This window comes from Heterodontus francisci, chromosome 6, assembly GCF_036365525.1.
Source record: "Heterodontus francisci isolate sHetFra1 chromosome 6, sHetFra1.hap1, whole genome shotgun sequence".
NCBI lineage: Eukaryota > Metazoa > Chordata > Chondrichthyes > Heterodontiformes > Heterodontidae > Heterodontus > Heterodontus francisci.
Window position 1 is genome coordinate 21511800 of NC_090376.1, and position 27612 is coordinate 21539411.

At 42.9% G+C, this 27612-nt stretch overlaps 1 protein-coding gene across 3 annotated transcripts in view; it reads left to right on the forward strand.

Moving 5' to 3' along the window:
- Positions 1–27612, forward strand: part of oca2 (oculocutaneous albinism II) — a 546813-nt gene that overhangs the window by 416523 nt on the left and 102678 nt on the right. Inside the window, exons 19-22 of one of the 3 annotated variants that reach the window (XM_068032789.1) lie at positions 14189–14316; positions 16950–17009; positions 22260–22364; positions 23964–24057. In XM_068032789.1, coding sequence (XP_067888890.1) covers positions 14189–14316; positions 16950–17009; positions 22260–22364; positions 23964–24057 — 387 coding nt within the window. Of the gene's footprint in view, positions 1–14188; positions 14317–16949; positions 17010–22259; positions 22365–23963; positions 24058–27612 lie in introns of those variants that run through there. The other 2 variants (XM_068032790.1, XM_068032791.1) reach the window with 2 other exon arrangements.

Below are 27612 nucleotides of genomic sequence, written 5' to 3' on the forward strand. Positions count from 1 at the left end.
CTTCCTCACCTCACTGTTCCTCGAATATAATTACAAATGAACCAATTAGACAGATTTTCTTGGGTTTAAGCAAGAAAGATGTAAGTTTATTAACCTTATCACCCTAAACTGGTTAAAATTACTAAAATATGCGACGCATCCATGCTCACATACATACAAGAGGCACTCCAACACAAATAGATACAGAGGGGAAGAAAGGGTTGGGCGGTTGAAGTAAAGTCTGTGATAAATGGAATTCAAATACTGAGTTGCAAAGTCCTTAATTGAAGTTAAAGTCTTGGAATCCTCGCTGGAGCTATGCTACCAACTCAGGCATGCTTCTCTAGTTCCAGAAGGCCAAAGAGAGGTTTAATCCGTCTTCTTGTTGGTCGCCTGTAAGGTTCTGTAGTCTTGAGGCTCAGTAGCTGCCACCGTGGTTTTCCTGGGACTTTGCTGGAGAGAAAGACAGAGAGAGAGAGAGATGCTTTCTTCTTGAGTTCAGTTCCAGTCTCTTTGTCACTCTCAGGCACCATTCACAAATTCAGTGCTACATCAGCAGGTATGTCATGTGACCACCTCTTTGTTTGAAAACAGAAGTTCCTGGAGGGTTGTTTGAACTTCAGAGTTCATCAGACATATGTGGTAGTCGGGGGGGGCGGTGGGTGGTGGTTGGCTCTTTCAAAGTCAAAGGGTGTCAATGGCTTCTGATCACCACTATTGACAAAACCAATCTCGCTAATTGAATCAGGGAGCACCCCCATTGTTCCAGCTCGACTGGGTAATTTATCTGTCTCTCAGCCAGCCTTTGTCTTCTCATATGCAAATGGAATGTAGCCATCTTTAACTCTTCTGTTCTGCTTTTCAAAAGTTATTTGTAATGTCCGTAAAAAGTTCTCAAGCAAAGTTTCATATGATGAAATTAATATTTTCCATTTGGCATGTGTGATTTCCGTTACACTAGTGATTGATTTGCCTCGTCTTAGATCTTTTCAAACTTGATTCTGCTCTGCTGTTTCAGTGCTGTATCTCTAATCTAATCTAATCTAATCTGCCTGTGTGCCTTGCCCTTTCACCTATATTCTCAAGTTCAAGGAAATGTTAAATACTCTTTAAAAAATTGACACTTGACGAGTCTGATTTAAATTTTTTATAGATTGTAGCCATTGGATTAGTATTTTAAGTATTAATATGCAATTAAAAAAAAAGTATTCTGCATTTTAGCAACAAGCTCATTTTTAAAAAAGTGCCTAAAGTTTGGCTGCAGGATTGGATGGTTTTCAACCAAAACTTAAATTCAAAATAATAGTCAGTTGGGACAGCAAAATCTTTATGCAAAAGGAGCAGGAAGGGCTGAATTAAAATTCTAAACCGCAAGCACTGAATGAGTATTTCAGAGGTGAGCTCTATGAAAGCCAATTACTGTAGCACTGATTACATAGATATATTAGGAATTCTGCTTCATTGTTAGGAGTTTGAATTGTAGGAAATAATGAAATCAGTATTATTGTCTTCAAAACTGGAACTGACCCAAGCTCTACAATTCTACAACTCAAGAGGATTTGAAATTAGACAATTTGGGATAATTTAAATCACCGAAACTTTGGTTTCAATAAAAAGCGGAATAAGCATCTGAATGTAATGGAATAAAGATGATCAAGTACCGAATTGAACACAATGATTTCCCCGTTGCTGTTGGATGGAAGTGTTAGTGTCACCTGTGGAGGACGAGTGACCTAAATTGAACAGTTGGGATTTGGGGATTTTGAGACTTGCTGAAGCTTTTCCTGATTGTGTTTCAAATTTCATTCAAATTCCTGTTTGATGAGGGTGTAGTTTCCCCCACATTTCCCTTAGCAAATTGGAAGTAGCTGATGTTAGGTTGGATTGCATACTGTCTGTGAAGGATTACGTTTGATGGCCCCAATGACTTCTTGGTTCTATGCTGTTTAAGTTGTTATTTGATCCTGTATATTCCCTGAGAAATGTTTTTTAATAAATAAATACAAAGTTCAGATCAGCTGAGCTTCTTACACATTTGACTCTGAATCAGAACGTTCTGGATTTAAGCTATACTTCAGGATTTGAGTACATTATAACAGCATCTACACTTCAAAAGTACTTTATTGGCTGTAAAGCAAATTGGTATGTCGTGAGGATGTGAAAGGCATTATATAAGTGCAAGTCTTTCTTTTACATAACCCAGGTTGATTTTTTGTTAAGTTGGATAGATGGAGGTGTTATCTTTTGCACAAGATGTTAAACCGAGGCCTTGTCTGCCTGTTCCACTGACTCAGTTGTGGGTTAAAGATCCCATGGCACCATTTCAAGGAAAGCAAGAACTTCTCCTGGTTCAAGCTCCTCCTTCAAACAACCTCACAAAAACATTAAACAGTTACTCATCTCATTGTTGCAGTCAAAGCGGTTTGAAATGTTGCTGAGAAACATGGTTAAGTGCCAGATTCGGTTTTATCGTAGCACTCTTGCCTCCGAGTCAGAGTCCTGAACTTTCCGAGGTGGCATCTATCAGATGAGATGTAAAACTGAAGCCCTGTCTGCCCTCTCAGGAGAATGTAAAAGATCCCATGCCACTTTTATGCTCGGGGGAGCTACTGGAGGGTGACCAGTGAGGAAGATTTTAGATGGACAGGAGAATGTGATTTAACATTCGACTTCAGGTAGCTGGGTCCCGAGGCAAAGCCCATTGTTTGCTCGGCAGATAACCAGTGGTGACCAATAGGTGTAACTGGCTACACAACCAAGTAGTAGCAATAGTGATTTTCTATCTGGAGGCATTTTCTTTTGTATTAGCACAACCGTTCAGAATTTTAGCTAAGTCAAAAGTGGCTAAGAATCGCTATTTGAAGACAGCAACAAAGAGACTATTCAGTCCATCATGCTTGTATTAGTTGCAATTTATAGATGGTGGAGTAGGAAAATTATCTTTAATATGTTAATCTTTGGTTTCTCTCCGGAGCTCTGAACTTCATGGATTGCGACTTATGTAGCACTGCACGTCATATAATACTTTCATCCAAAGGTCATATCAATTATCAGACTGTAGCAAAATATGCATTCTAAAATTGGTGTTTTAGCCTATTGTAGACTGACTGTATTTTTATTATATTAAGTGTTGTAGTTTCAGTAACTTTGTGTGTGTTATTGTTTTGGCCCATTAACCTACCAGTAATACTGGAGAATTGGGTGGTGGAAGCAGGTTGAATAATAGCTTTCAAGAGAGGAGTGGATAAATAATTGGAGGGGCAAAATCACAGGGGTGTGGGAAAGAGCAGGAGAGTGGGTCTAATTGATAACGCTTTCAAAAAGCTGGCACAGGCAGGATGGGCCAAATGGCCTCCTTCTACACTTCCTCACACCCTGCCCCTTGTAAGAACTCCATTCCATGCTCCCAGTATCTTCGTCTCCAATGCATCTGTTCTGGTGATGCAACCTTCTAGAACAGCATCTCTGATATGTCTTCCTTTGTCCTCAACCAAGGATTCCTTCACACTATGGTTGACAGGGCCCTCGACCGTGTCCAACCCATTTCCTGCACTTCTGCCTTCACCCCTTCCCCTCCCTCCCAGAACTGCGACAGGATTCCCCTTGTCCTCACTTTCCATCCCACCAGCCTTCACATCCAAAGGATCGTCCTCCGCCATTTCTGCCATCTCCAGCGTGGTGCCATCACTAAACACATCTTCCGCTCCCCTCCCCTGTCAGCATTCTGAAGGGACCGTTGCCTCCGTGCCACCCTGGTCCACTTCTCCATCACCCCTGACACCTCATCCTTTTCCCACGGCACCTTCCCATACAATTGCAGGAGGTGTAATACCTGACCTTTTATCTCCTCTCTCGTCACCATCTAAGGCCCCAAACACTCCTTCCAGATGAAGCAGTGATTTACTTGTACTTCTTTCAATTTAGTATACTGTATTTGCTGCTCACAGTGCAGTCTCCTCTACATTGGGGAGACCAAGCACAGATTGGGTGACCGCTCTGTAGGACACCTCTGCTTGGTCCGCAAGTATGATCCCGAACTTCCGGTTGCTTGCCATTTTAATTCACCACCCTGCTCTTATGCCCACGTTTCTGTCCTCGGCCTGCTGCAGTGTTCCAGTGAACATCAATGCAAGCTTGAGGAACAGCACCTCACCTTCCGATTAGGGACTCTACAGCCTTCTGGACTCAATATTGAGTTCAATACTTTCAGACCATGAGCCCTGTTTTTATTTATTTATTTTTATTTTATATATTTTTAAAAATTATTTTTCACCATGTGCTAGTCTTAAACATATTTTTCATGTTTTTGCTTTTGTGCAGAATTGTTCATTATTCTGCCATTAGCACTCTCTCTTGACTCATGCTTTGTCTTTTGCTACAACTATTTAGCACTTGCTGTTACATTTCTAACTTTTGCCAGTTCTGATGAAGGGTCACAGACCTGAAACATTAACTCTGTTTCTTTCTACACGGATGCTGCCAGACTGATGTGTATTTCTAGCACTTTCTGGCCCCCTTCTGTGCTGCATTATTCTATGATTCTATATACTCTCTCAAATACCTTTTAGACACAGAAGTTTCCACTGGTCAGCAACCCCTAGCCACACGACAGTTGACATCTATTCAGTGACCTACTTACAGTTGATTGTATGATGCACACTGCTGTGATACAATATTCTACTGGTGGCATGTGTAAGAGTGCCAGCTTTGATTCATGAGACTCAGTCTGTTTATGGAGCATGATACAATAGTTATGGGAGAGAGCCTGACCTGTAACAGACACTTCTGTGGAACTGTACTCCCAACATAAATCATCACCTTCAGGCAAGAAGGGAAAACAGTAGGAGAGCCAACTAAATGTTAATAGATTTCTATCTATGGTTGCCTCTTCAGAAGTTTAGGAGAGTCTGATGATAGGGTAAATTGACCACAGTCCTTCGGAAACAAACTCCCTGTCGTGGGGATCTTCTCCACCAGTGTAAGCGCAGGGATGCAGAAACTGTACCTGCTTGAGTCTGTTCGCTTTTGCTTGAACCTGAGAATCAAGAGAATAATGGAACACGCTTGAGCATCTGAGTTAGATATTGAGATATATGAGGTTACCCAGACATCAAAATCATGCGATACGATGCTCTACTATGGACTACTTACAATAAAATATTCAAAATACAGCACAAGAAGTTATGTATACGATCACCCGTAAGCAGTCACCTTGCATTGATTGTAGTCTCTCTAGTGACTCTTTCCTCCAACTGCAGCAATGAGGTTCCTTTAACAACTATTTCCATACCTTTATTCGATAGTGGACAGAACATTATTGTTAAGACATCAGTGAGTCCGTTAACGTTAAAACACGAGATATGAACTTCCCAGACCAATTTAAAGACTTACACAACAAGATTTCATGTTTAAAGACTATTATTATAATGATTAACTAAAAGTGATCCCATTAACTAAATAGTACTTTGTAAGTAGCTGATACCCCAAATTACAAAGAAAGTCACACCACACTTACATGTTACACAGCCCTCCTTAATGGCAAAATCTTTGTGGTTAAAAGTCCCAAACTCCATCCATTTGCAATGGGATGGATCTTCCAGACCTTTCTCAAAGTCAATGTCCTCTTAGCTCACTTCTCTGAGTGCTGTCAACCTGGATGCCCCTGAATAAGGTGATCCCTGGTGATTCAGTTGGTCTTTCACTTCTTCGCAAACCTCAACTTTTTAAACAGGTATCAGTCTTCTGAGAGTGGGTGTTCCCTCTCTCTCTCCCTAGAGTGCAATTGCTGGTCGTTTTCCTTACAGCCTGTCTCCCTTCTGAAAATCTGTTGAATTTATTTCGAATCAAAAGTCAATATTCAATTGTCCTTTCCCAAGATGCAAAGTCCACAAGTCTGGCTACAGCAGAGCCACCTGGGCTTTCCCTTGTTTCCAGGCATTAGCAGCTGCCATTTGTATCTACATTCTCAGAGTCACTGACTCCTTGGCTGGGATTTTACTTTGGGCTGGAGGCCCCACCCACTGGCCACAAAAGTCGGTGGCGAGCCTGCCTCCAATGGGCCATGTAGCCACCCTATGATTTTATGTTGTCCAGGCCTTTAATTGGTCTCGGGTGGGACTTCTGCCCCTCTGAGGCAGGAAGTCCCACCTCCAAAGGCTACCAGCCAATCGGCGGGCTGGCAGCTCTCAGTCCCAGCAGCGCCACTGGGAGTGGTGACCACTGCTGGGACTGCAGCCAGGGAGAGGAGCAAGAAGGGCACTGGCCCCGGGATGAAGGTAAGAGTGTGGGGCCTCACTGGGGACAATTGGCCGGGCCCCAGCAAGGCAAGGGGAGTCAGTTGGGAGGGGAATGTAGAGAAGTCGGGGCAGCTTGTGCCATGGGGGGGGGCTCAATCCCAGTGGCTGTATCCATGGTAACGAGAATGCACCCTTTGAATTGCGGTCTCCGAATGGCTATATCCAAGGCAATTAAAATGCAACTTCTCTGTAACTCTGGAGGCCTGCTGGTTGTTAAAGCAGTACTGATCCTTTGCAAGCCTTAAAGGTACAGCACATAATCCCGGAAAAAAAAACTACAGGACCATGACACTGTCTTTTATGGCAGTGGGCCTCATAGTCAAATATTCCATGGCCGAAAGAATTATGTTTTCCTTTAATTGTGAAAAGGCAGCTTGCAGAATTTAGCATGTGTCATTTTATTTTGAAAAGTCTTTTGGCCTTGCAAAGCATGCTGGTAAAATTTGGTCAAGTTTCTGTTCAACTGGCTATGGTAAACAGCACTTCGCATCTTATTGAAACTGTTGATACCCTCGGGTTGGATAGCTTCCTCATGCCTCAACCGCAAGTTCCGAAGTTATTCGCGAATATTGCAGTTTCTTACAATACCCATTGTGCTGTCTAAGTCCTTGGGACAGGGGCCTTTGCAGGGCTGAGGTAAGTTCATCCTAACTGCAAGGGCACTTCAATGCCACTCGCTCAGAATGTCGGTGCAGTGCCATGCTGCTCCAATTTATTTATTCTTTCATGGGAAGTGGACATTGTTGGCTAGGCCAGCATTTATTGTCCATCCTTAATTGCCCTTGAGAAGGTGGTGGTGAGCAGCCTTCTTGAACTGCTGCAGTTGATGTGGTGTGGGTACACCCACAGTGCTGTTAGAAAGAGAGTTCCAGGATTTTGGCCCAGAGACAGTGAAGTAACAGCGATATAGTTCCAAATCAGGATGGTGTGTGGTTTGGAGGGGAACTTGCAGGTGGTGGTGTTCCCATGTGTCTGCTGTCTTTGTCCTTCTAGTTGGTAGAGGTCGCATGTTTGCAAGGTGCTGTCTAAGGACCTGTCTGAGTTGCTGCAGTGCATCTTTTTAGATGGTACATGCTGCTGCTACTGTGCCTCGGTGGTAGAGGGAGTGAATGTTGAAGCTGGTGAATGGGGTGTGAGTCAGGCAGACTGCTTTGTCCTGGATGGTGTTGAGCTTCTTGAGTGTTGTTAAAACTGCACCTCTCCAGACAAGTGGAGAGTATTCCATCACACTCCTGACGTGTGCCTTGTCCAGATGGCAACAGAGCAACTAGGCCTCTTAGAGAGGGCAATTGATTCCCTCTGGAATTACATATGTTTCCCTCGCAAAGGACTGGGGACTGTTAAGGTTCTTAGTGGGACTCATGCCAGGTCTCATTTGGCATGAGTTTTGCTGAGGGCTTTTAAGAGTTTAAGGAGTGGCATTCCTCCAGCCATGCCCCTCTGGGGGTCAGGTAGTGGAATAACTTACGGCACCGCACCACCCCTGCCACCCCCCCCCCCCACCAACCTATATAAAGGGTGGAATCCTGGTATATCCTGGTTCCAATCCACATTTCTGTCTCACTCCCCCACTCTTCCTACTACCCCTGTCACTTTGGGAAGAAGTCAGCCTTCCTGCGCTTTGCAGGCTCTCAAATTTTGAAGCCAGTGATGTTTTCCATCTAGTAACTGCACTGGCTTCAAATGTTCAGCTTTATATCATTTATCTATCACCATAAAATTACTGCCTAACACCTATCTACCCATGATTTCTTATTCAAGACTGTGTCTATTGTCATTCACTGTCATGATGTCTGATTTTCATTATACCTGGAAGCACCAGTGCAATTTTAAAATGACAAAAAGGAAACATCTTTTTAAGTCCTTCTTTAAAAATATCCTTTCGTTTTAACCATCTCTCTTTGTCCAATTCTAGTTTTTTAACACGTTCTCTGGCTTTATTCTTTTTGGATCTGCTTATTCTATCTTTGACAGATGGATTAATATTGCAGGGGCCTTGGAGCAGATTGTCTGCTCACCTCATTAGCAGAGTGTTTTGGCAGAAACTAATTGGAGAGAAAATAAATATAAATAAAGGATAAAATAACATCTTTGAGAACCCAGATTCAGTAAAAAGCCAGATTATAAGAGAAGGGTTAACGATGCAGTCAATGGTATTATTATGCTGAATGACAGTAGGAGTAGGAAGGAGGAGAGCGGCCTAGTGTAATATGACTTTGGGCCAAATTCTGCTGGAATAACAATGGCAGGTTAACTATGCACACAGTTCTTAATGGACAAATTGGCCAGCAAGTTCAGGGGATTAAGAGAAATGCCATGGGATGCTGGTCGATTTATGCTGTCCCATCTTTGGCTTCACATAAAGGACATTTTGCCCTTAGCCTCCCCATTATTTTTAACAACTTACTGGATTTGCACATTTATTGCCCATTACATTTACCCCTCTAAGTTAAGGTTGGTGATTAAGAGCACACGTACTCTTATAACAGCATGGTAATATGAACTTCTAGCAATGTAAACTGTCGTCGTGCTCAGCTCCTACTAGGTTGAAACAAAACATTGTGAGTTCAAGCCCCACTCCTAGGATTGAGCACATTATTTTAAGAGGCTAAAGGCTGGAAATTGGACGTCTCCCAATTCCCTGTCATTCCTTTGGGTGAGAGATTGGTGGAATGCCCCCTCCCTCCTGAAGTGGAAGGAGATCATGAGACCTGTATAGAATTTCTAGGCCTAAATGATTAAATTGAGGCCCGGTCTGGCTCTACCCTGGTGGTTCAGTTGGATGTCCAAGCTTTCACAACACAGGCCAGAATTTTACAGCCCCCAAATGGGTGGGCTGGTGGCAGGGGGGGTGGCATAAAATTGAGTGGGAGGCAGGGAGGTGGGCGGGCTGTTCCTGACCCCCTCCTACCCCACTGCAATTTTACATGGGGTGGCAGTGGCAGGAAATGGCCTGTCCGCCCCAGGCCAATCAAGGCTCTTAAGTGGCCAATTAACTGGCACTTAAGGGTCTCCTCCCGCCACCGCAGGTATTTTACCCATGTTGGCCGGACGGCAAAGGCCTCAAGAGCCCTGTCTGGTAAAACCAGTGAGTCTTGTTGCGGGCTGTGGAGGGGTCCTCCTGATTGGGCACCCTGTGCCCCATGGTGGGACGCCCCCAAAGCCCCAACCATCCCCAATGCACAACTGTACACCTCCCCACCAACCGACCCTCCTTGCCTTTCCAGGGCCCAGCTGATTGGCTCCGGTGAGACCCTAAAAACTTACTTGAGTTTTGGGGCCGTCCTTCCTGTTGCCTCCAATGGCTGGGTGTAGTCCCAGCAGTGGCCATTGCTCCTGGTGGTGCTGCTGGTACAAAGAGCTGCTAGCCCGCTGATTGGCCGGCAGCTCCATTGGGCAGGACTTCCTGTCTCAAGGAGGTGGAAGTCCTGCCCAAAACCAATTAAGGGCCTGGGGAGTGAAAAATCCCAGCATGGTACCCCAGGCCCGGCGGAGGCGGGCTCACCACTGACCTTTCGGCCGGTGGGCGGGGCCCTTCATAAATTTCCGGCCACTATTTGAATAGTTATGCTTGCAATATCCTGGCCAACATTCCTCCCTAAACTAATACCTCAAAAGATAAATCGATTCATCTCATTTCTGTTGTGGTATCTCGTTTTGTGTAAAATGGCCACTGCATTTACCTAGATAACAACAGTCGCTGTATTTCAAATTAAAGTGAAGTACTTTGAGACATTGCTGAGAGCTGTGATGAAGTGTTGTATGAATGCACAACTTTCTTTATGGAGTTCAGACAATCTGTTAGAAGATTCAAACTTATTAAAACTTGGTTTTAAATAAAGTTTAAAATGACGAATCATTCACAAGAATTGGGCATTGCTAGAAGGGCGAGCATTTATTGCCCACCTCTAGTTGCCCTGAGAAGGTGCGAGTGGGCTTTCTTCCTGAGGTTTGATACAACTGAGTGGATAATTAGACCGCTTCACACGGCAGTTAGTCAACCACACCCATAATTTAAGCTGACACTTTTGTGTATTGATGAGGGAATGCTGCATTGTCCGAAGTGCTGCTTTTCAGGTGAGGTGTTAAACTGAGTCTCCTTCTGCCTGCTCAAGAGGAGGTAATGATACAATGGCATGATTCAATGAACAGTAGAAAATTCTGCTGGTAAATATTCCTTCCAGACTGATTACTTGCAGGGTGTATCAGCTGTCCTTCTGCACACGCGCCCCTTTGTGTGTCACTGAATCTGAAGTTTGTCCCCCTACATTCCCCCTCACTCACCCCTAAATGGAGCCTCGTATGCACATCTCATTTGTGGCTGTGCATATGCATAGCGACCTGTGGCCTGAACCATGTTTGCTCCCAGTTGTTTTTGCCTGGAGAAGGCCCTGGAACTCGTTGGTGGGGGCAGGTCAGGGTGGAGAGGAGGGGAAAGTCTGGAACTTGTGTTTGTGAGGGAGGGGCAAAGATGTTCAGGAACTTGGGGGGGCGGGGGAGAAGTTGGAAGAATTAGGAGGAGTGACAATAAAAACTAAATGATACAATTTTAAAAAGGGTGCAGGACCAGAGAAACCTATGGGTCTATGTAAACTAGTCTCTCAATGTGGCAGGATAAACAGAGAAGGCTGTGAAAAGGTTTAGAAGCCCCTTAGCTTTATTAAAAGATGTATGGAGTACAAAAGTAAGAAAGTTATGCTAAACCTTTATACATACCGATTAGGCTTCAGGTGGGGTACTGTGGGTACTTCTAGGCATCGCACTTTAGGGTGGATGCCAAGGCCTTAGAGAGGGTGCAGAGGAAATTTAATGGAATGGAACTTCAGTTACATGGAGAGACAAGAGAAACTAGGGTGGTTTGCCTTTAACAATGAGAACATATTCTGTGTTCCTACCAACATGCATTACGTTTATGTGTTATTTGTCAGACTTGACTATTCAGGTGTTCTCCTAGACAACCTCCCATCTTCCATCCTCAGTGAACCAGAGCTCATCTGAAACTCTACTACATGTATCCTAATTCACAGCAAGTCCCATTCACCATCACCCCGTGCTCGCTTATCTACATTGGATCCCAGTCCAGCAGTGCCTCCATTTTAAAGTTCTCCTCCTCATTTTGAAATCTCTCATCCCTTCCTATCTGAACTCGAAGTGTGAACGCTACCTGCTCTCTGAACTTGCTGCTGTGAGCACTCCTAACCCAGGAGTTGTGAGCTCTGTCCGTTCTCTGAAAGCAGTAGTGTTAGCGCTGTGAGCCTTGGAGCCTGCTTGACAATGACTGGATCAAATTACACTGCAAATTACTCTACAGCAGTCGGGATCTATACCTAGCACAAAGGAAGATGGTTCTGATTGTTGGAGGTCAATCATCACAGCTCCAGGACATCACTGCAGCAGTTCCTCAGGGTAGTGTCCTAGGCCTAACCATCTTCAGCTGCTTCATCAATGACCTTCCTTCAATCATAAGGTCAGAAGTGGGGATGTTCGCTGATGATTGCACAATGTTCAGCACCATTCGCGACTCCTCAGATACTGAAGCAGTCCATGTAGAAATGCAGCAAGACCTGGACAATATCCAGGCTTGGGCTGATAAGTGGTAAGTAACATTCGCGCCACACAAGTGCCAGGCAATGACCATCTCCAACAAAAGAGAATCTAACCATCTCCCCTTGAATTCAATGACATTACCATCGCTGAATCCCTCACTATCAACATCCTAGGGGCTACATTGACCAGAAACTGAACTGGAGTAGCCATATAAATACCGTGGCTACAAGAGCAGGTCAGAGGCTAGGAATCCTGCAGTGAGTAATTCACCTTCTGATTCCCCAAAGCCTGTCCACCATCTACAAGGCACAAGTCAGGAGTGTGATGGAATACTCTCCATTTGCCTGGATGGGTACGGTTCCAACAATACTCAAGAAGCTCGACATCATCCAGGACAAAGCAGCCCACTTGATTGGCACCCCTTGCACAAACATTCACTCCCTCCACCACCGACGCACAGTGGCAGCAGTGTGTGCCACCTACAAGATGCACTGCAGCGATGCACCAAGGCTCCTTAGACAGCACCTTCCAAACCCATGACCTTGACCACCTAGAAGGACAAGAGCAGCAAATGGTTGGGAACACCACCACCTGCAAGTTCCCCTCCAAACCACACACCATCCTGACTTGAAACTATAATCGCCGTTCCTTCATTGTCACTGGATCAAAATCCTGGAACTCCCTTCTCTTACGACTGACCGCTCAAGTCAAAGCCCCCAATCAAAATATACAATTCTGATTGTGGTGGGAGAAACACACTTTTAATTCAATCCCGTCCCTCCTCAGATCGCCTAACATATCATTTTAAACTTTCAAAATTAAAGAAAGACCAACCAAATTGTTCCATCTATTAACCTCTGAATGAAGCTAAACAAACCAGGTGTCTTTAGAGCAAAAAATTAACTGTTTAACTACAAAAATTAAATTCTTAAACACTACTAAGATAGAACCAACATTTAAAATAGAAAAATTAGAGTCCTTGCATATTAACGCTCCTGCCGAAGTGAAATCTTCCAATGTGGAATAGTCCAAAGCTGCTTGAAGTCCTCACAGCCGTCCAATGGGGAAAAATATAAGGTTCTTCAACAATAGGATAGTCAGTGGTCTAGTTCAGAAGTTGAAATGATTCTCTTGTTCCAGCGATGAATTCAATAATTACAGTTCAGTAGTTAAAGGAATGGGTGATTTTCTTTTAAGAAATTAATCTGGCTTGACATCAGAATACTGAGAAAATAATAAATAGGTTTTAAATAAACCAAGAGAGAGCTCTCATTTCCTTCAGTACATGCTGGTCCAGCTGTCTGTCTGTTTCTCTGTTAACTGTCTCTCCAAAGCCAGTTTTTCTATTAGTTTCAAACCTCAATCAGCAACAATGTTTCTCTCGATCCTCAGACTCTAAGTGGCTGTATCCCGGGCAACCAGAATGCATTCTTTGAATCACAGTCTCTGGAGCTTGTTGCCTTAAAGTAGTACTGCTCCTTTTCCAGCCTTAATGGCGCACCCCATTCTTCCCAGAAAAAAACTACAGGATCATAACACTTCCTAACAGCACTGTGGGTGTACCTACCCCACATGGACTGAAGTGGTTCAAGAAGGCAGCTCACCATCACCACCTTCTCAAAGGGGAATAAATACTGGCCTAGCCAGCGAAGCCCACATCCCATGAATAAAAAAAAGGATCACATTACACATTCCAGACAATCTGTTGGGTGTGTTGTGTCCTGCAGGGGGCCAATCAGAAATCTGGTCCAATCCAGTTGTATTGCACATAAATGCTACCCTTTCCTTCTTCATCCAACATCACAAAAAACAGATTTCCTGCTCAGTCAACTTGATGTTTGTCTGTTTGGCTTTACTGTGTTCAAACTGGCTGCAATGTTGGCACTGTAACAATGATGGTAGAACAAAAGTAATCTCTTGGTTGTGAAGCACTTTGGGTCATTCTGAGGGCCTGATAATGTGTTGTGTAAATGCATGTTCTTTCTTTCTCCTCATTTTTGTGTCTCAAATCCTCTCTACATAACATTTTAGCATAATTATGATATGGAATTTGTACGGGAATATAAAACGAACCCACAATTGGTCCTGGCTACATAAAATGAAGCCACCACCTGGAAATCTTAAATCGTTAATTGTTTTAATTTGCATCAGTCATTAGCTTTTGGCAACGCTTTCAGATGCACAAAGTGAGCTGCTGTTCCATATTTATCACACACGGTTTGATAGCCAAAACTGCGAGAAAAATCAAATCAAATAAAGCTCCTAGAAATACTTTTGACCAAATTTTGTTATTCTGTTTAACTGCTGTTACATATTATGTGTGAAAGATTGTTCTTGTACTAACTATAGATGTGCAATGTTAATAGGTTGGATTGCAATGTTGGGTGCAATATGGCTACTGGTGCTGGCTGACATCCACGACTTTGAGATTATACTACACAGAGTAGAATGGGCTACACTTCTCTTCTTTGCCGCGCTCTTCGTCCTGATGGAGGTATTTTACACTTGCTATCAGTCTCATTTTAATTGTTAAGGTTAAGAGCTCAGTTGTAAGTACTAAGATAAAACACTAATGCCCCAATCAGGCCTCCCAATGGGCATCAACTTTCAGCAAAAGCTACCATTTGATTTGGCACCATTGGTGTAATCTTGTGCGGTACTCAGAAGCACCTACGGCTAAACAGATTGGGAAACAGATAATCATACTGTGCAATATGGACTAGACGTTTTAGCACTATGTCAGGGTGATTTAGGGGAACTTTACATTAGGATAGTGTTATGGGATTGCTTGATTCCGCCGATGGCTACTGTTACTTTTTTGTGTTTTTGTACTAAATTAAGAGGCACAGTGGTGTGCTTGCATGAAGTTACAAAGGGACAGAGACAGACAGAGTGAATGGGCAAAACTATGGCAGATGGAGTTCAGTAGGGAAGTCTGAGGGCAATGCAAAGAGCTGGAAGAAGTGAGTTAGATGATGATGCATAAAGGGACCTTATCTCTAGCATGGCGGGACAAGGATGAAATTTTTAAGGAAGAATAATAATGGCATTTTTGAAAGTCAATGTAACACTGCCTGAGGAGGAACTGACAATGCCAGCAAGCATTGGATTGAGGAGAGGAAGTTAAGTAGGCAAGAGCTAACTTAGAAAAGGGATTGAGGTAATGAGTAATGAGACTAATGGAGGAAATGTGTGTGATAAGAGCTGGGGGAAGATAAAAGAGAAACTACAGAGTGCCTATGATCAGGGCTAATGCAGATCTTAGGGGACTTGATGGCAGGGTAGACATTGGGGCAACAGGAGGTTGAGGCAACTGAACCATTTCAATATCAGAGATAAAAAAAACCCACAAGCTCCTCACACCCAGCATCGGAAATACAGATGAACGAGAGAGAAATTAAAGGGGAGGAGATGGTTTGTGGCAGAGAAGTTTGGAGTTCCTCTTACCCTTTAGGATGAATCTTGAGAAGTAAGAGGATTTAATGACAGAGCTCTTGAGATAACCAAGGCAAGTCTGGTAGTGGTTAACCAGGTTAATTGTGTGATATAAAGAACAGAAAATGCTGGAAATACTCAGCAGATCAGGTAGCATCTGTGGAAAGAAACAGAGTTAACATTTCAGGTTGATGGCCCTTCATCAAAGGCTCAACCTGAAACTTTAACTCTGTTTCTCTCTCCACAGATGTTGTCTGACCTGCTGAGTATTTCCACCATTTTCTGCTTTTCAAATTTCCAGCATCTGCAGTATTTTACTTTTGTAATGGTTGTTTTTCTATATGTTCATACTATTGTCCTGAGATTTGGTTCTGTGCACCTCTTCCAGCTGTACAGGAGGTAGCACCTGATGTGGACTGCACTGCTTTCCCCTAATCTCCTGTCCAATTCATTATCAAAGGGAAATGACACAAGTCATAACTGAAATGCTATCCAAAATAAAACAAACATTTGGAACAAAGTAATCCAAAAGCCACATAACGTAGCAGGTTGGAAATTACCGTTGTTGATCATATTGGACACATGTTTAAGCTTCCATTCCTGTTATAATGGAGAATGCAGAAGTATATCATCTGAATGTACTCACCTTTTGTGTACAATTATCACCAATTCATTTCTGGCTGAGTGCAAACATATACCTGCAGAGATTTTTATAAGATTGAGTCACACCTTGTTCTTCACTGAACATTTATATAAAGAAAAGAAACATTTCTAGAATAGTTAACTGCTAGAAGACTTCATTTGAGTGTGATCAGGCATCTAGCATTGCAATGAAATAATTCATCCAGCACTTAGTGCTCCAGTGTTGGACAACTACATATCATGTCAATGTTTGACCAGATTGGATATGTAATGTGACCACAATAGTTTTTGCACTGCTTGCCATCTCATTGCTGATAAAGTGGACTCTACGAGTTTTGGCAGTCAGGGACATTTTGTTTTGTGAAGGGGGTTAATTTCCAGAACTGATGGTGGGACCATGAGGACAGGGGAAGAAAGGTATTGCAAAAAATTCACAAATTATGGAAGAAAGTTATGGGGAAAATCCAAATATGGCACATTAAAATCAAAATACATGAAATGGTCATATAATAAAAATAGGTGGTTGAGAGAATGGGGCAAAAATGATGGTAAGGCAAGATAAGATGCTTCAATTTTGTTTAAACCGTTTTAAGTCTCTACTTTTACAGCTCATAACAAAGCACGAAAGCCACCGCTGAAATCTGAGCTGCTTTAACTCTATTTATTAGGAGTTATTTCAGCATCAGTGCATTTGAGTGGAAAGTGTGAAATAATGCTGTTCCAAGAAGCCTGTAATTCCTCACAAGCTGCCAGATGCTTATAAAACCAAATCAGAATTAATAACTGAAAAAAGGTATAATCTCAAAGTAGGCTTCTTAAACCAAAAATGATGAAACCATGATGGGTTCTTCTAAATGGGATAACCGTGCAACCAATTGTGTTTGTGTCCCAGCAGAACTGTGCAATGACTGAAATAGAACACATTTTCCAGATGCATGAGTACTTTCTTGCTGAACTGTTCTATGCAGAGAGCTATCACGCTCCCTCTTCATCTTAAATCGACTCCACATCTGACTTGATTTTTCTCTTATTTTAACATTTCTATTCTAGGCACTGGCTAGCTTACAATTGATTGACTATATTGGAGAACAGACAGCCACATTGATAAAGGTAACCTGTAAATGCTTGACTATAAGCACTAAGGAACATTTGCTGCTTCTCCTGACTATCCAAAGACTGGTTTATTTCAGCATTTCTATAGCGTTTAGATCACTTTTTATTATGAATGAATTTATAACAATGATAAGAAACAAGCAGTAATCCCAAGTTATGAGAGGACTCCTGCTAGCTGTGCCAGCTGTGGCTCAATTGGTTGCACTCTCACATCTGGCGCCCATGAGAGGGAAAGGAAGGGTAGAAAGCTAGAGTTCCCCAGGTGACTGACGATGTGGAGATAAAAATGAAACAGAAAAAGTAGGCTTATGATGAATGCCAGGTTCATGATTCAGTTGCAAACCAGGCTGAATGCAAAAATTACAGAGGAGATCTGTAAAAGGAAATGAGGAGCAAAGAAACTAGAATAGATCTTCTTATGGAGGTACAGAGCATGGCTGAGGTACTAAATGAGGACTTTACATTTGTCTTCCAAAGAAGAGGATGCTGCCAATGTCAGTACTGGATGAAATAGTGTGTATCATAAACAAGATGCACCATAGCAACTCACCACACCTCCTTCGACAACACCTTCCAAACCCGCAACCTCTTCCACCTAGAAGGACAAGGGCAGCAGACGCCTGGGAACACCACCACCTGCAAGTTCCCCTCCAAGTCACGCACCATCCTGACTTGGAAATATATCACCGTTCCTTCACTGTCGCTGGATCAAAATCCTGGCACTCCCTGCCGACCATCAGTGTGGGTGTACCCACACCAGCTGGACCACAGTGGTTCACTCACCATCACCTTCTCAAGGACAATTAGAGATGGGCAACAAATACTGGCCTTGCCAGCAATTCTCACATGCCATGAAACAAATAAAAAAAAATGTAAAGATATTGGATAGGATAAAAACAGATTAAGGGGAGGTACCTAAAAGGTTGGCAGTGCTCAAAGTAAAATAGTTACTCAGTCCTTGGCTGTTGAGAAAAGTAAGAATGGAAATAGCAGAGGCTGTAGCCAACAGTTTTCCAATCATTCTTGAATATGTGGGTGATGCCAGAGGATTGGATGATCACAAAGGAGCAGCGGCTGCAAGGACATTAAATTGGTTAAGGGACAGAAAGCAGACAGCAGTGATGAAAGGTTGTTTTTTAGGCTGGAATAATGCATGCAATAGTGTCGTCCAGAGGTTGGCATTAGGACCACTGTTCTTGTTGACATTTGTTAATGGTCTGGTCTTGGGTATACGGGGCATCATTTCAACGTTTGCAGATGACACAAAACTCGGAAATACTGTAAATGGTGAGGAAAATAGCAGACTTCAGGAGGGCATATACTGGTGAAATGGGCAAACACACGGCAGATGAAATTTAATGTAGAGAAGTTTAAAGTGGTACATTCTTGTTGGAGGAATAAGGAGAAGCAATATAAATTAAATGGTATAATTTTAAATGGAGTGAAGGGAGAATGAAACCTGAGTGTGTACACACACAAGTCTTTGAAGGTGGCTGGATAAGTTGAGAAGTCTGTTTTCCCAAGAGCAGAGGTTAAGAGAATATTCAATAGTAGAGTTCAAAATCATGAAGGATTTGAATAGAGTAAATAAGGAACAACTGTTTCCATGGAAGAAGGTTTTCAGTTTTAGGATAACTGGGAAAAGAACCAGGGCAAAATGAGGAAAGAATATGTCACCTAGCAGTTGTTATGGTGTGGAACGTACTGCCTGAAAGGGTGGTGGAAGCAGATTCATTCATAACTTTCAAAAGAGAATTGCATAACAAGTTGAAAAGGTAAGATTTGCAGGGTTGTGGTGAAAGAACTGGGGAGTGAGACAAATAGGATAGATCATTCAAGGAGTCAGCACAGGCACTATGGACTGAATGGCCATTTCCTAAGTTGCATCATCCTATGATTCTATCAGTCAGCTGGTTGTGAGTTCAAACCCCACTCTTCTTATGTGGAAAATCTAGTCCAGTGCAGTGCTGAGGGAATGCTGCTCTGTGGGAGATGCCATCCTCTGGATGTGATATTAAACCGAGGTCCCATCTGCCATTTTAGATGGACATAATAGATTCCGTGGCATTATTTCAAAGAAGAGCAGTTCTTCCTGGTGTCCTGGCCAACATTTATCCCTCAATCAACATGACTAAAACATACTATCTGGTCATTATCACATTGCTGTTTGTGGAACCTTACTGTGAGCAAGTTAGCTACTGCATGATCTCTACTGCAACAGTAATTGCACTTCTGAAGTAACTTCTTTGGCTGTAAAGCACTATGGACGTCCTCTCTATGTATCAGTTCTATCAGGTTTAATAACTGCATGCTTTGTCGTGTGGACAAATCTGCTCCGTCTGCTCCTGTAGTGGCTTCTGGCATGTGTACAAATCTTTGACACATCAACACTTGGGTAAAGCAGCTAGCCAGATGGCATACTACAACAGTAACGCCACAGGTCTGTCATAAATTAACACAATTCAAATGTGCAATTTCCTTTTGAACCTACTGTTAATTTCAGGTCCGTTTCAACAGGTTTGGTGATCTCTGTGTACCTTGTAGGAACACTGAACATCAGTAAATAGGTTCAGGGCAATAATTAATGCCTGGGTACTACAGTGAAGGTGGCTGAGTCACAGGCAGTGTGATCTAGGGTGAGGAGGCTACAACATTTCATCTTTAAACTTCCTGCCACTTTTCAAAAGTTTTTGTCTTTGCAAATTAAAAGACAGAGAACTTTCTTGCCAGCCTTCTGCGTGGCTGGTCAAAGATAATTGTGGTCAGCTGGGATCAGGCTAATTAAAATATTTAAGGAGAGCTCTTGGCATTGTCAGCACCTTTGATTGAGAGCATCTGTTTGGCAGTGGGAAACAGTGTGCTGCTAGAGAAATGTAAGGCCTGATTTTATTCCTGCATCTGGCAGTTAAAATTGGAGCACTGACTTACGCCTGCCATCCACCCCACCCCCTCACACCCTGCCTTCCCGTAGGATGAAATTTTAACCTGCTGATCTTAACAAGTGCATAGGATACCCGTCAGGCATCTTTAAATATGCAGATCAGCCTTTGCCTTTGGTGATGTATTCATAGAATCATAGAAATTTACAGCCCGGATTGAGGCCTTTCAGTCCATCATATCTATGCTGGCTGAAAAAGAGCTATCCAGCCTAATCCCACTTTCCAGCTCTTGGCCCATAGCCTTTTAGGTTATGGAACTTCAATTGCATATGCAAATGTTTTTTAAATGTGAGGTGGGTTTCTGCCTCTCCCACCCTTTCAGACAGTGAGTTCCAGACACGTACCATCCTCTGGATGAAAAGAATTCTCAATTCCCCTCTAACTCTTCTGCCAATTACTTTAACACTATGCTCCTTGGTTATTGACCTCTCTGCTAGGTCCTTCCTATCCACTCTATCTAGGCCCCTCATAATTGTATACACCTCAATTAAATCCCCCTCAGCCTCCTCTGTTCCAAAGAAAACAACCACAACCTATCCAATCTTTCCCCATAGTTAAAATTCTCCATTCCTGGCATCATCCTCTTCTGTATATCTAATGTGATCACATCCTTCTGTAATGCAGTGACCGGAACTGTACACAGTACTCTCGCTGAGGCCTAACTAGGGATTTTTAGACAGTTCCAGTATAAGATCCCTGGTCTTATATCCTTTGCCTCGTCTAATAAAGGAAAGAATGTGTATGTCTTCTTAATCATCTTATCTACTTGTCCTGCTACCTCGTTTCATCACATGACCCCTCAATGCCAGCTGCTCTGCCCCTATACTCTCATCATTGGCTGCCCAACATGTATACCTTAGCGGTTCCCTGCCTCCCCGACTGGCGAATTGGAAAAGGAAAAAACTCTTCATTACCCGATTGCATGATTCTTGACTATCAGTCAAATAGCCTTTATTCCCCACATTTTTAACTCATCTCACATTCAATAAACACTGAAATGCTCCAATTATGGGTATATTAGTTTTATTTTAGAGTCGCTCAGTACATTAAGAATGAAAGAATTTAGCACATGGTATAGCTCATCACTTATGTTTCCAGTTTAGTTTATTATTGCCAGTTAATTTTGTATATTTGCATGTTTTATTCTTTTATACATATATAGTACAGGATTATTTAATTTAAATCTTCATATCAGCAAAATATACAGTTCATATTCTATTAGCCTAGATCTAACTTTGGACGTCAATACTTTCTCATTAATGCAAAAATATCATCATCTTTCCAAGCTGAAGCAAAATATTGTGGATGCTGGAAACCTGAAATAAAACAGAAGATTCTGGAAACTCTCAGCAGGTCAGGCAGCATCTGAGGAGAGAGAAACAGAGCTAAATTTCAGGTCAAAGACCTGAAGCCATCAAAGTTCTGATGAAAGGTCATCGGCCTGTAACATTGGCCGTAATTTTATGCCCCCAGCAGGAGAGGGGTGGGGGCGTAAAATTGAGTGGTAAGCGATGGGGTGGGGTGGGGTGGGGGGTTGGGTGGGGATGCCGTTCCTGTCACTTTCCTGCCCCTGCTGCAATTTTATGAGCTGCGGTGGAGGTGACTAATGGCCCACCTGCCCCAGGCCAATTAAGGCCATTAAATGGCCAATTAATTGTCACTTAACGCCTCCTCCCACAGCCGCTGGTATATTACCAGTGGCAGGCTGGCAGTTCAGTAGCTAAGAAGGCTTGTGGGCTGGGCGGGTGGGGGGGAATCACATAATTGGGCACCCTGTACCTGACAGAGGGCCACCCCTGCGGCACAAGCCATCTCCATTGGAGCACCACCCCGCACCCCCCACCCCCCCGCCTTACCGGGGCCCAGTCGATTGTCCCCGGTGAGGACCCACACACATAACTGCATTCTGGGGCCTTGTCCATGTTGCCAGTCCTGGCTGGCAGCAGTCCCAGCAGTGGCCACCACTCCTGGTGGCGCTGCTGGGACTGAAGAGCTGGCAGCTCTTGCAGGCGGGACTTGGTGCCTCAGAGGGCGAAAGTCTTGCCCGAGGTCAAATAAGTGCCTGGGCCACGTAAAATCATGGAGTGGCTTCCAAGCCCAGCGGAGGTGGGCTTGCCGCTGAATTTTTCTGCCGGTGAGTGGGACCTCTGGCCCGACATACAATTCCAGCCATTAACTCTGTTTCTCTCTCCACCAATGCTGCCAGACCTGCTGAGGGTTTCCAGCATTTTCAGTCTTTCCAATCTACCTGATTATGATGTGTTTTTCTATACTAACACTCTCTTCTTTTACTTCCTCTCCACACCAGTCTGTTCCAGAAGACCAACGACTCTCAATCGCTTTGATCCTAGTCATTTGGGTCTCTGCCCTTGCGTCTTCTCTGATAGATAATATTCCTTTTACAGCCACTATGGTAAGTCAATTTTAAGATGCCAGACCTGGCTCTCGAACAGGGAAGCTTCAAGGAATACAAATGTTCAAGTTCCAAATTTGACCTCCCAGCATTGTATCTCGGTCTTTTGCTTTTGGTTATGCAGCCAACTTTGAGAAAACCCATTAAGCTCAGCATTCATCTTAGCTTTCCAAAGTTTCTGCCGGAACAAGGAAGTTTTAATCTGCTTTTGTTCACTTCAAGTCAAATAGAATACTTATCAAGATTGAAATAATTTAAAAATAAATTGGAAGAAGATTGTTTTATCAGCTGGACTGCTCACCAAGATCAGTAGCAGAACATTTCCTATGTATGCTGAAATTATAAACACATTTGTTATGGGTTCCGAAGAAGGGTCACTGACCCGAAACGTTAACTCTGCTTCTCTTTCCACAGATGCTGCCAGACCTGCTGAGTGGTTCCAGCATTTCTTGTTTTTATTTCAGATTTCCAGCATCTGCAGTATTTTGCTTTTAATTTGTTATGACTTTGTTACGTGAAGTGTACATGTTATCTCTTCTATAACGTACCTCCTTACACTACTACATTATCTGCATTCACCAGTACAATGACCTCCTTTCACTTGTAAATTACCTCCCGTCACTTGTACAATTATCTCCTTTCACGTGTAAACTACCTTCCATTGCTTGTACAATTCCCTCCTTTCATCCGTTACCTCTGTAACTTGTACAATACCTCCTTTCACCATTAAATTACCTCCCATCACATGTACAATTACTTCTTTTCACTAGTAAACTACCTCCTATTGTTTGTACAATTACCTCCTTTCATTAGTAAAATACGTCCTGTCACTTATACAATTACCTCCTTTTACTCGCCAATTACCTCCTCTGGGTTTTACAGTGACCCACCCGCGTGTGAACAATCTTCACTAAGGTTCAGCTTTGTGCATTTTTAAGAGGTTCTTTTCAATTGAATTAGTAAAGATGCAATTGAGATTAAATAAATTCCCAATTTTTATTTGTGTATTTTGTTTTGCAACCCATCCAGTGCAGACCAGTGTGGTAGTTGATTACACAATCTATATATAGGTTGTGGCTGCCCTGCAGGCATTTTGCATCTGATCCAAAAATAAGATTGTGTTGGTGAATAGTTTGAACCCTGTTGTATTGGGTGCACAACAGCAGTGTCTTTCGCCCATTATAGTGTGCAGCTGTTCAAACCGGCTTTAACTGAGAATCATTTTTGTATATATACATATATAGAAAATGTAATTTCAGAGAAGCTGCTGCATTTATAAAGCAGGCAATCTCACTGGACCACTAAAGGAAAGCAAGCTGCAATGGTTTTTTTCAAAAAAGCTATTGATATAAAAAGCATTTATTTTCAATAAATGCTGCTGGGCTGTTGTCACTCAGAAAAATGACCTTATTTATAGGCCTTGTACAGAGGAATGGTATCTGCTAACTTCATGTTTTGAAATCTCTAACACATGTGAAGCACAGAATAGATTCCAAAGAGCCAGAAGATTTTAATTGCTGCACAACACTTTTTTTTTAATAGTTTGAACGCCACTGGATCTAAAATTGGTTTCATCGGCGTTGTCCTCTTTTCTAATAGATTCCAGTGCTGCTAAATCTGAGTCAAGACACTGACGTAAACCTACCGGTGAAACCTTTGATTTTTGCACTGGCAATGGGAGCCTGTCTGGGAGGTGAGTGAAAGTGTTGTATTACAGCGCTCTGAAAGATGATCAATTTCAGTAACAAGACAATGAAGCCGTTTGTTATGACCAGGTGAGAAAGAGGTCTAGGGTTCCCTTTCAGCCTTCACCTGGTCTTACCGTAACAGAGTTTAATTTTAAACACACCGTGTTTTTAGCCCCCCCCAACCTTGGTGAATCCGAGTTCACTACTTTCCAATTATAAGGCAAAGAAACCAGCACAAACAGGCTTTCTTAGGTTTAAAGAAGAAAAGTTGAAATTTATTAAACTTGAACTTAAACTCTAATTCGGTTGACGTCTACGGATGCAGGACGTGCCCACGCTAGCACGCATACGTGATACACACATGCAAATAGAGACAGAAAAGAGCAGAAGAAAAATAAAGTGGAAAAGTTTGAGGCAGCATCTGAAGAGTTTTTGTTACGGTTCATCAAGCTCACTGTAGAGTCCTTGATTGTAGGTAGAATCTTGCTTTTCGTTGGGGCCCAGTATTCCTCTTAAACCTTATTCGCTGTGGGAGACTTTTCTCTCTGGGGGTTCATCAGTCTTCAGTGGATTCAGAGGCTTGTGAGAAAGAGATGGGAGCAGACAGGAGAGAGATCGTCTCAGTCCAGGAGCAAAAATACTTTCTACCTTCAAACTCTCTGTGGCCAGATCCAAAGAAAACCCAGGAACAGCCAGGTAGTCACGTGACCAGCTGGTCTAACCAGTCCTGCTCCTTGTGGATTGTATCCTCCTTAGCAGGCCCTGGAATGCACTTCCTCACCTTTGATGTCTGTTAGTATGTAAATGTTTTTTTCCAGCACGGCTGATCTGTTTAACAAGTCATTTCCTCAGTCCAACAACAGTTAAAAATTAATGTTCATGACAAAATTGATGTGCCTCATTCTTGGCAGGTTGGGGCCTAGCATGACACCGTTCCATCAAAGAGTGCTGCAGATGGAATCCTGAAAATACAGTCCAGTGCATGGAGACTTTCCCCCGCCCACAATTCTTCATCATAGTCAGCATATCTGACAGATGAAGAAGACAATTTGTACAAAGGAACCTCATTATTGGTGACAAATCTTTGAGAAGTTAAATTATGAGGGTGTTTTTTGGTTTCTTCCAGCTCTGCTGAAACAACAAATCCTTTAGGGAAAAAAAAGTGAAGAGGAGGAAAGACAATGTTGATTTCAGTATTTGTTGTGCTCTTTTTTGTCCCACCAATTTCCTTCCCCCTTGACCCTGCCCCCCACCATGGGTGCCCAATCAATATTCTTCCCCCTTTGAAAATGTTACTTCTCCACTACCTTTTCATTTATGAGCAGATAAGAAACTTACCATCATCAGATTATCCCTCTCATTATTGGGTAGCATAATGGTAATGTTATTGAACTATTAATATAAAGGCTTGGATTAATGATCTGGAGACAGGAGTTCAAATCCCACCACGGAGCAGGGGAATTTAAATTCAGTTAATGAAATGAATATGAATTAAAAAGCGAGTATCAGTATTGGTGACCATGAAACAACTGGATAGCTGTAAAAACCCAGCTGCTTCACTAGTGTCCTTTAGGGAAGGAAATCTGCCATCCTGGTCCTGGTTACCTGGTCTGGCTTATATGTGACTCCGATGTGGTTGATCTTTACTGCCTTCTGAAATGACCTAGCAAGCCACTCAGTTGTATTCAAGAAGATGGTTCACCTCTACCTTCTCCAGGGCAATTAGGACCAGTGACATCCACATGCTGTGAGTGTCTAAAAAACAGAAGATTTTCACACAGCAGCACACATACAATGCAGCAGTCTCCAATCAGTGGAGTGAACCCTGACTGAATTTTCCTCTTTCTAATTTGGAGGCTGATACTAGCTGTAGTGCCTGTACAGTCACAATTGAGATTAACTATCTCAACAAAGACTGTGGATAGAATTTGGGACCTTCTTGGTCTGTATAGCTCAGTGCCACACTGGACATTGCATCTTCCCATGAAGGAATTGGGGGAAAGTTATCATTAACATAATGAAAGCAAGTATTTATAGAATCACAGATTGTTATGAAACAACAGAAGGCCATTTGGTCCATTGTGCATCTGCCGATCAACTCGCAACTCCTCAGATACTGAAGCAGTCCGTGTCCATATGCAACAAGACCTGGACAACATTCAGCTTGGACGGATAAGTGGCAAGTAACATTCGTGCCACACAAGTGCCAGGCAATGACCATCTCAAACAAAAGAGAATCTAACCATCTCCCCTTGACATTCAACGGCATTACTATCCCCCACTATCAACATCCTGGGGGTTAACATTGTCCAGAAACTGAACTGGAGCAGCCACATAAATATTGTGGCTACAAGAACAGGTCAGAGGCTGGGAATTCTGCAGCAAGTAACCCACTTTCTGACTCCCCAGTGCCTGTCCACCATCTACAAGGCACAAGTCAGGAGTGTGATGAAATACTCTCCACTTACCTGGATGAGTGTGGCTCCAACAACAGTCAGGAAGCTCAACACCATCCAGGACAAAGCAGCCTGCTTGATTGACACCCCATTCACCATTTTAAACATTCATTCCCTCCACCACTGACGCACAGTGGTAGCAGTGTGTACCATCTACAAGATGCACTGCAGCAACTTACCAAGCCTCCTTCGACAGCACCTTCTAAACCCACGACCTCTTCCACCTAAAAGGACAAGGGTAGCAGATGCGTGGGAACACCACCACCTGCAAGTTTCCATCCAAGCCACACACCATCCTGACTTGGAACTATATCGCCGTTTCTTCACTGTCGTTGGGTCAAAATCCTGGAACTCCCTTCCTAACAGCACTGTAGGTGTACCTACCCCACATGGACTGCAGTGGTTCAAGAAGGGAGCTCACCACCACCTTCTCAAAGGCAGTTAGGGATGGGCAACAAATACTGGCTTTGCGAGCGACACCCACATCCCATGAAACAAATTTAAAATAGTCCCATTCCCCTGCTCTTCCCCCACAACCCTACAATTTTTTTCAAGTATATATCCAATTTGACATGCTTTCTGATTCTATGATTCTGTTTTATATATATATCTCTAGGAAGTCTGCTGGAAATTCCATTTGCTCTGTGCTACAGTTAATCTTTGGACAGCTAATCCATGTGGCTGGCTGTGATGTGAATAGCCTTTCAGGCAGTGCATTCGAGATCATAACAACTCACTGTGCAATAAAAAACAAATTCACCTCCTCTCCCCCTCTCTCTTTTTTACCAATTATCTTAAATCTGTATCCTATGGTTAATGACCTGCCTGCCAGTGGAAACAGTTTCTTCTTATTTATTCTATAAAAACCCTTCATACTTACAGAGGCTTTGTACCTTAATATGTCATTCACGACAGGGGCAACTTTCACCTTCACTGTGGTAAACTGGCTGGGCAGATTTTCAGTCCAGTACAGCACAGAACAGTACAGAACCTATCTGATTTTCATCTCTTTGGAATCACAATGGAAAGTTCTTTTATTCTTCACAATTAATAGGTTTTTAATGTGAAGAAAGGAACAACAAAGTAACATTTGGATTGTCACCA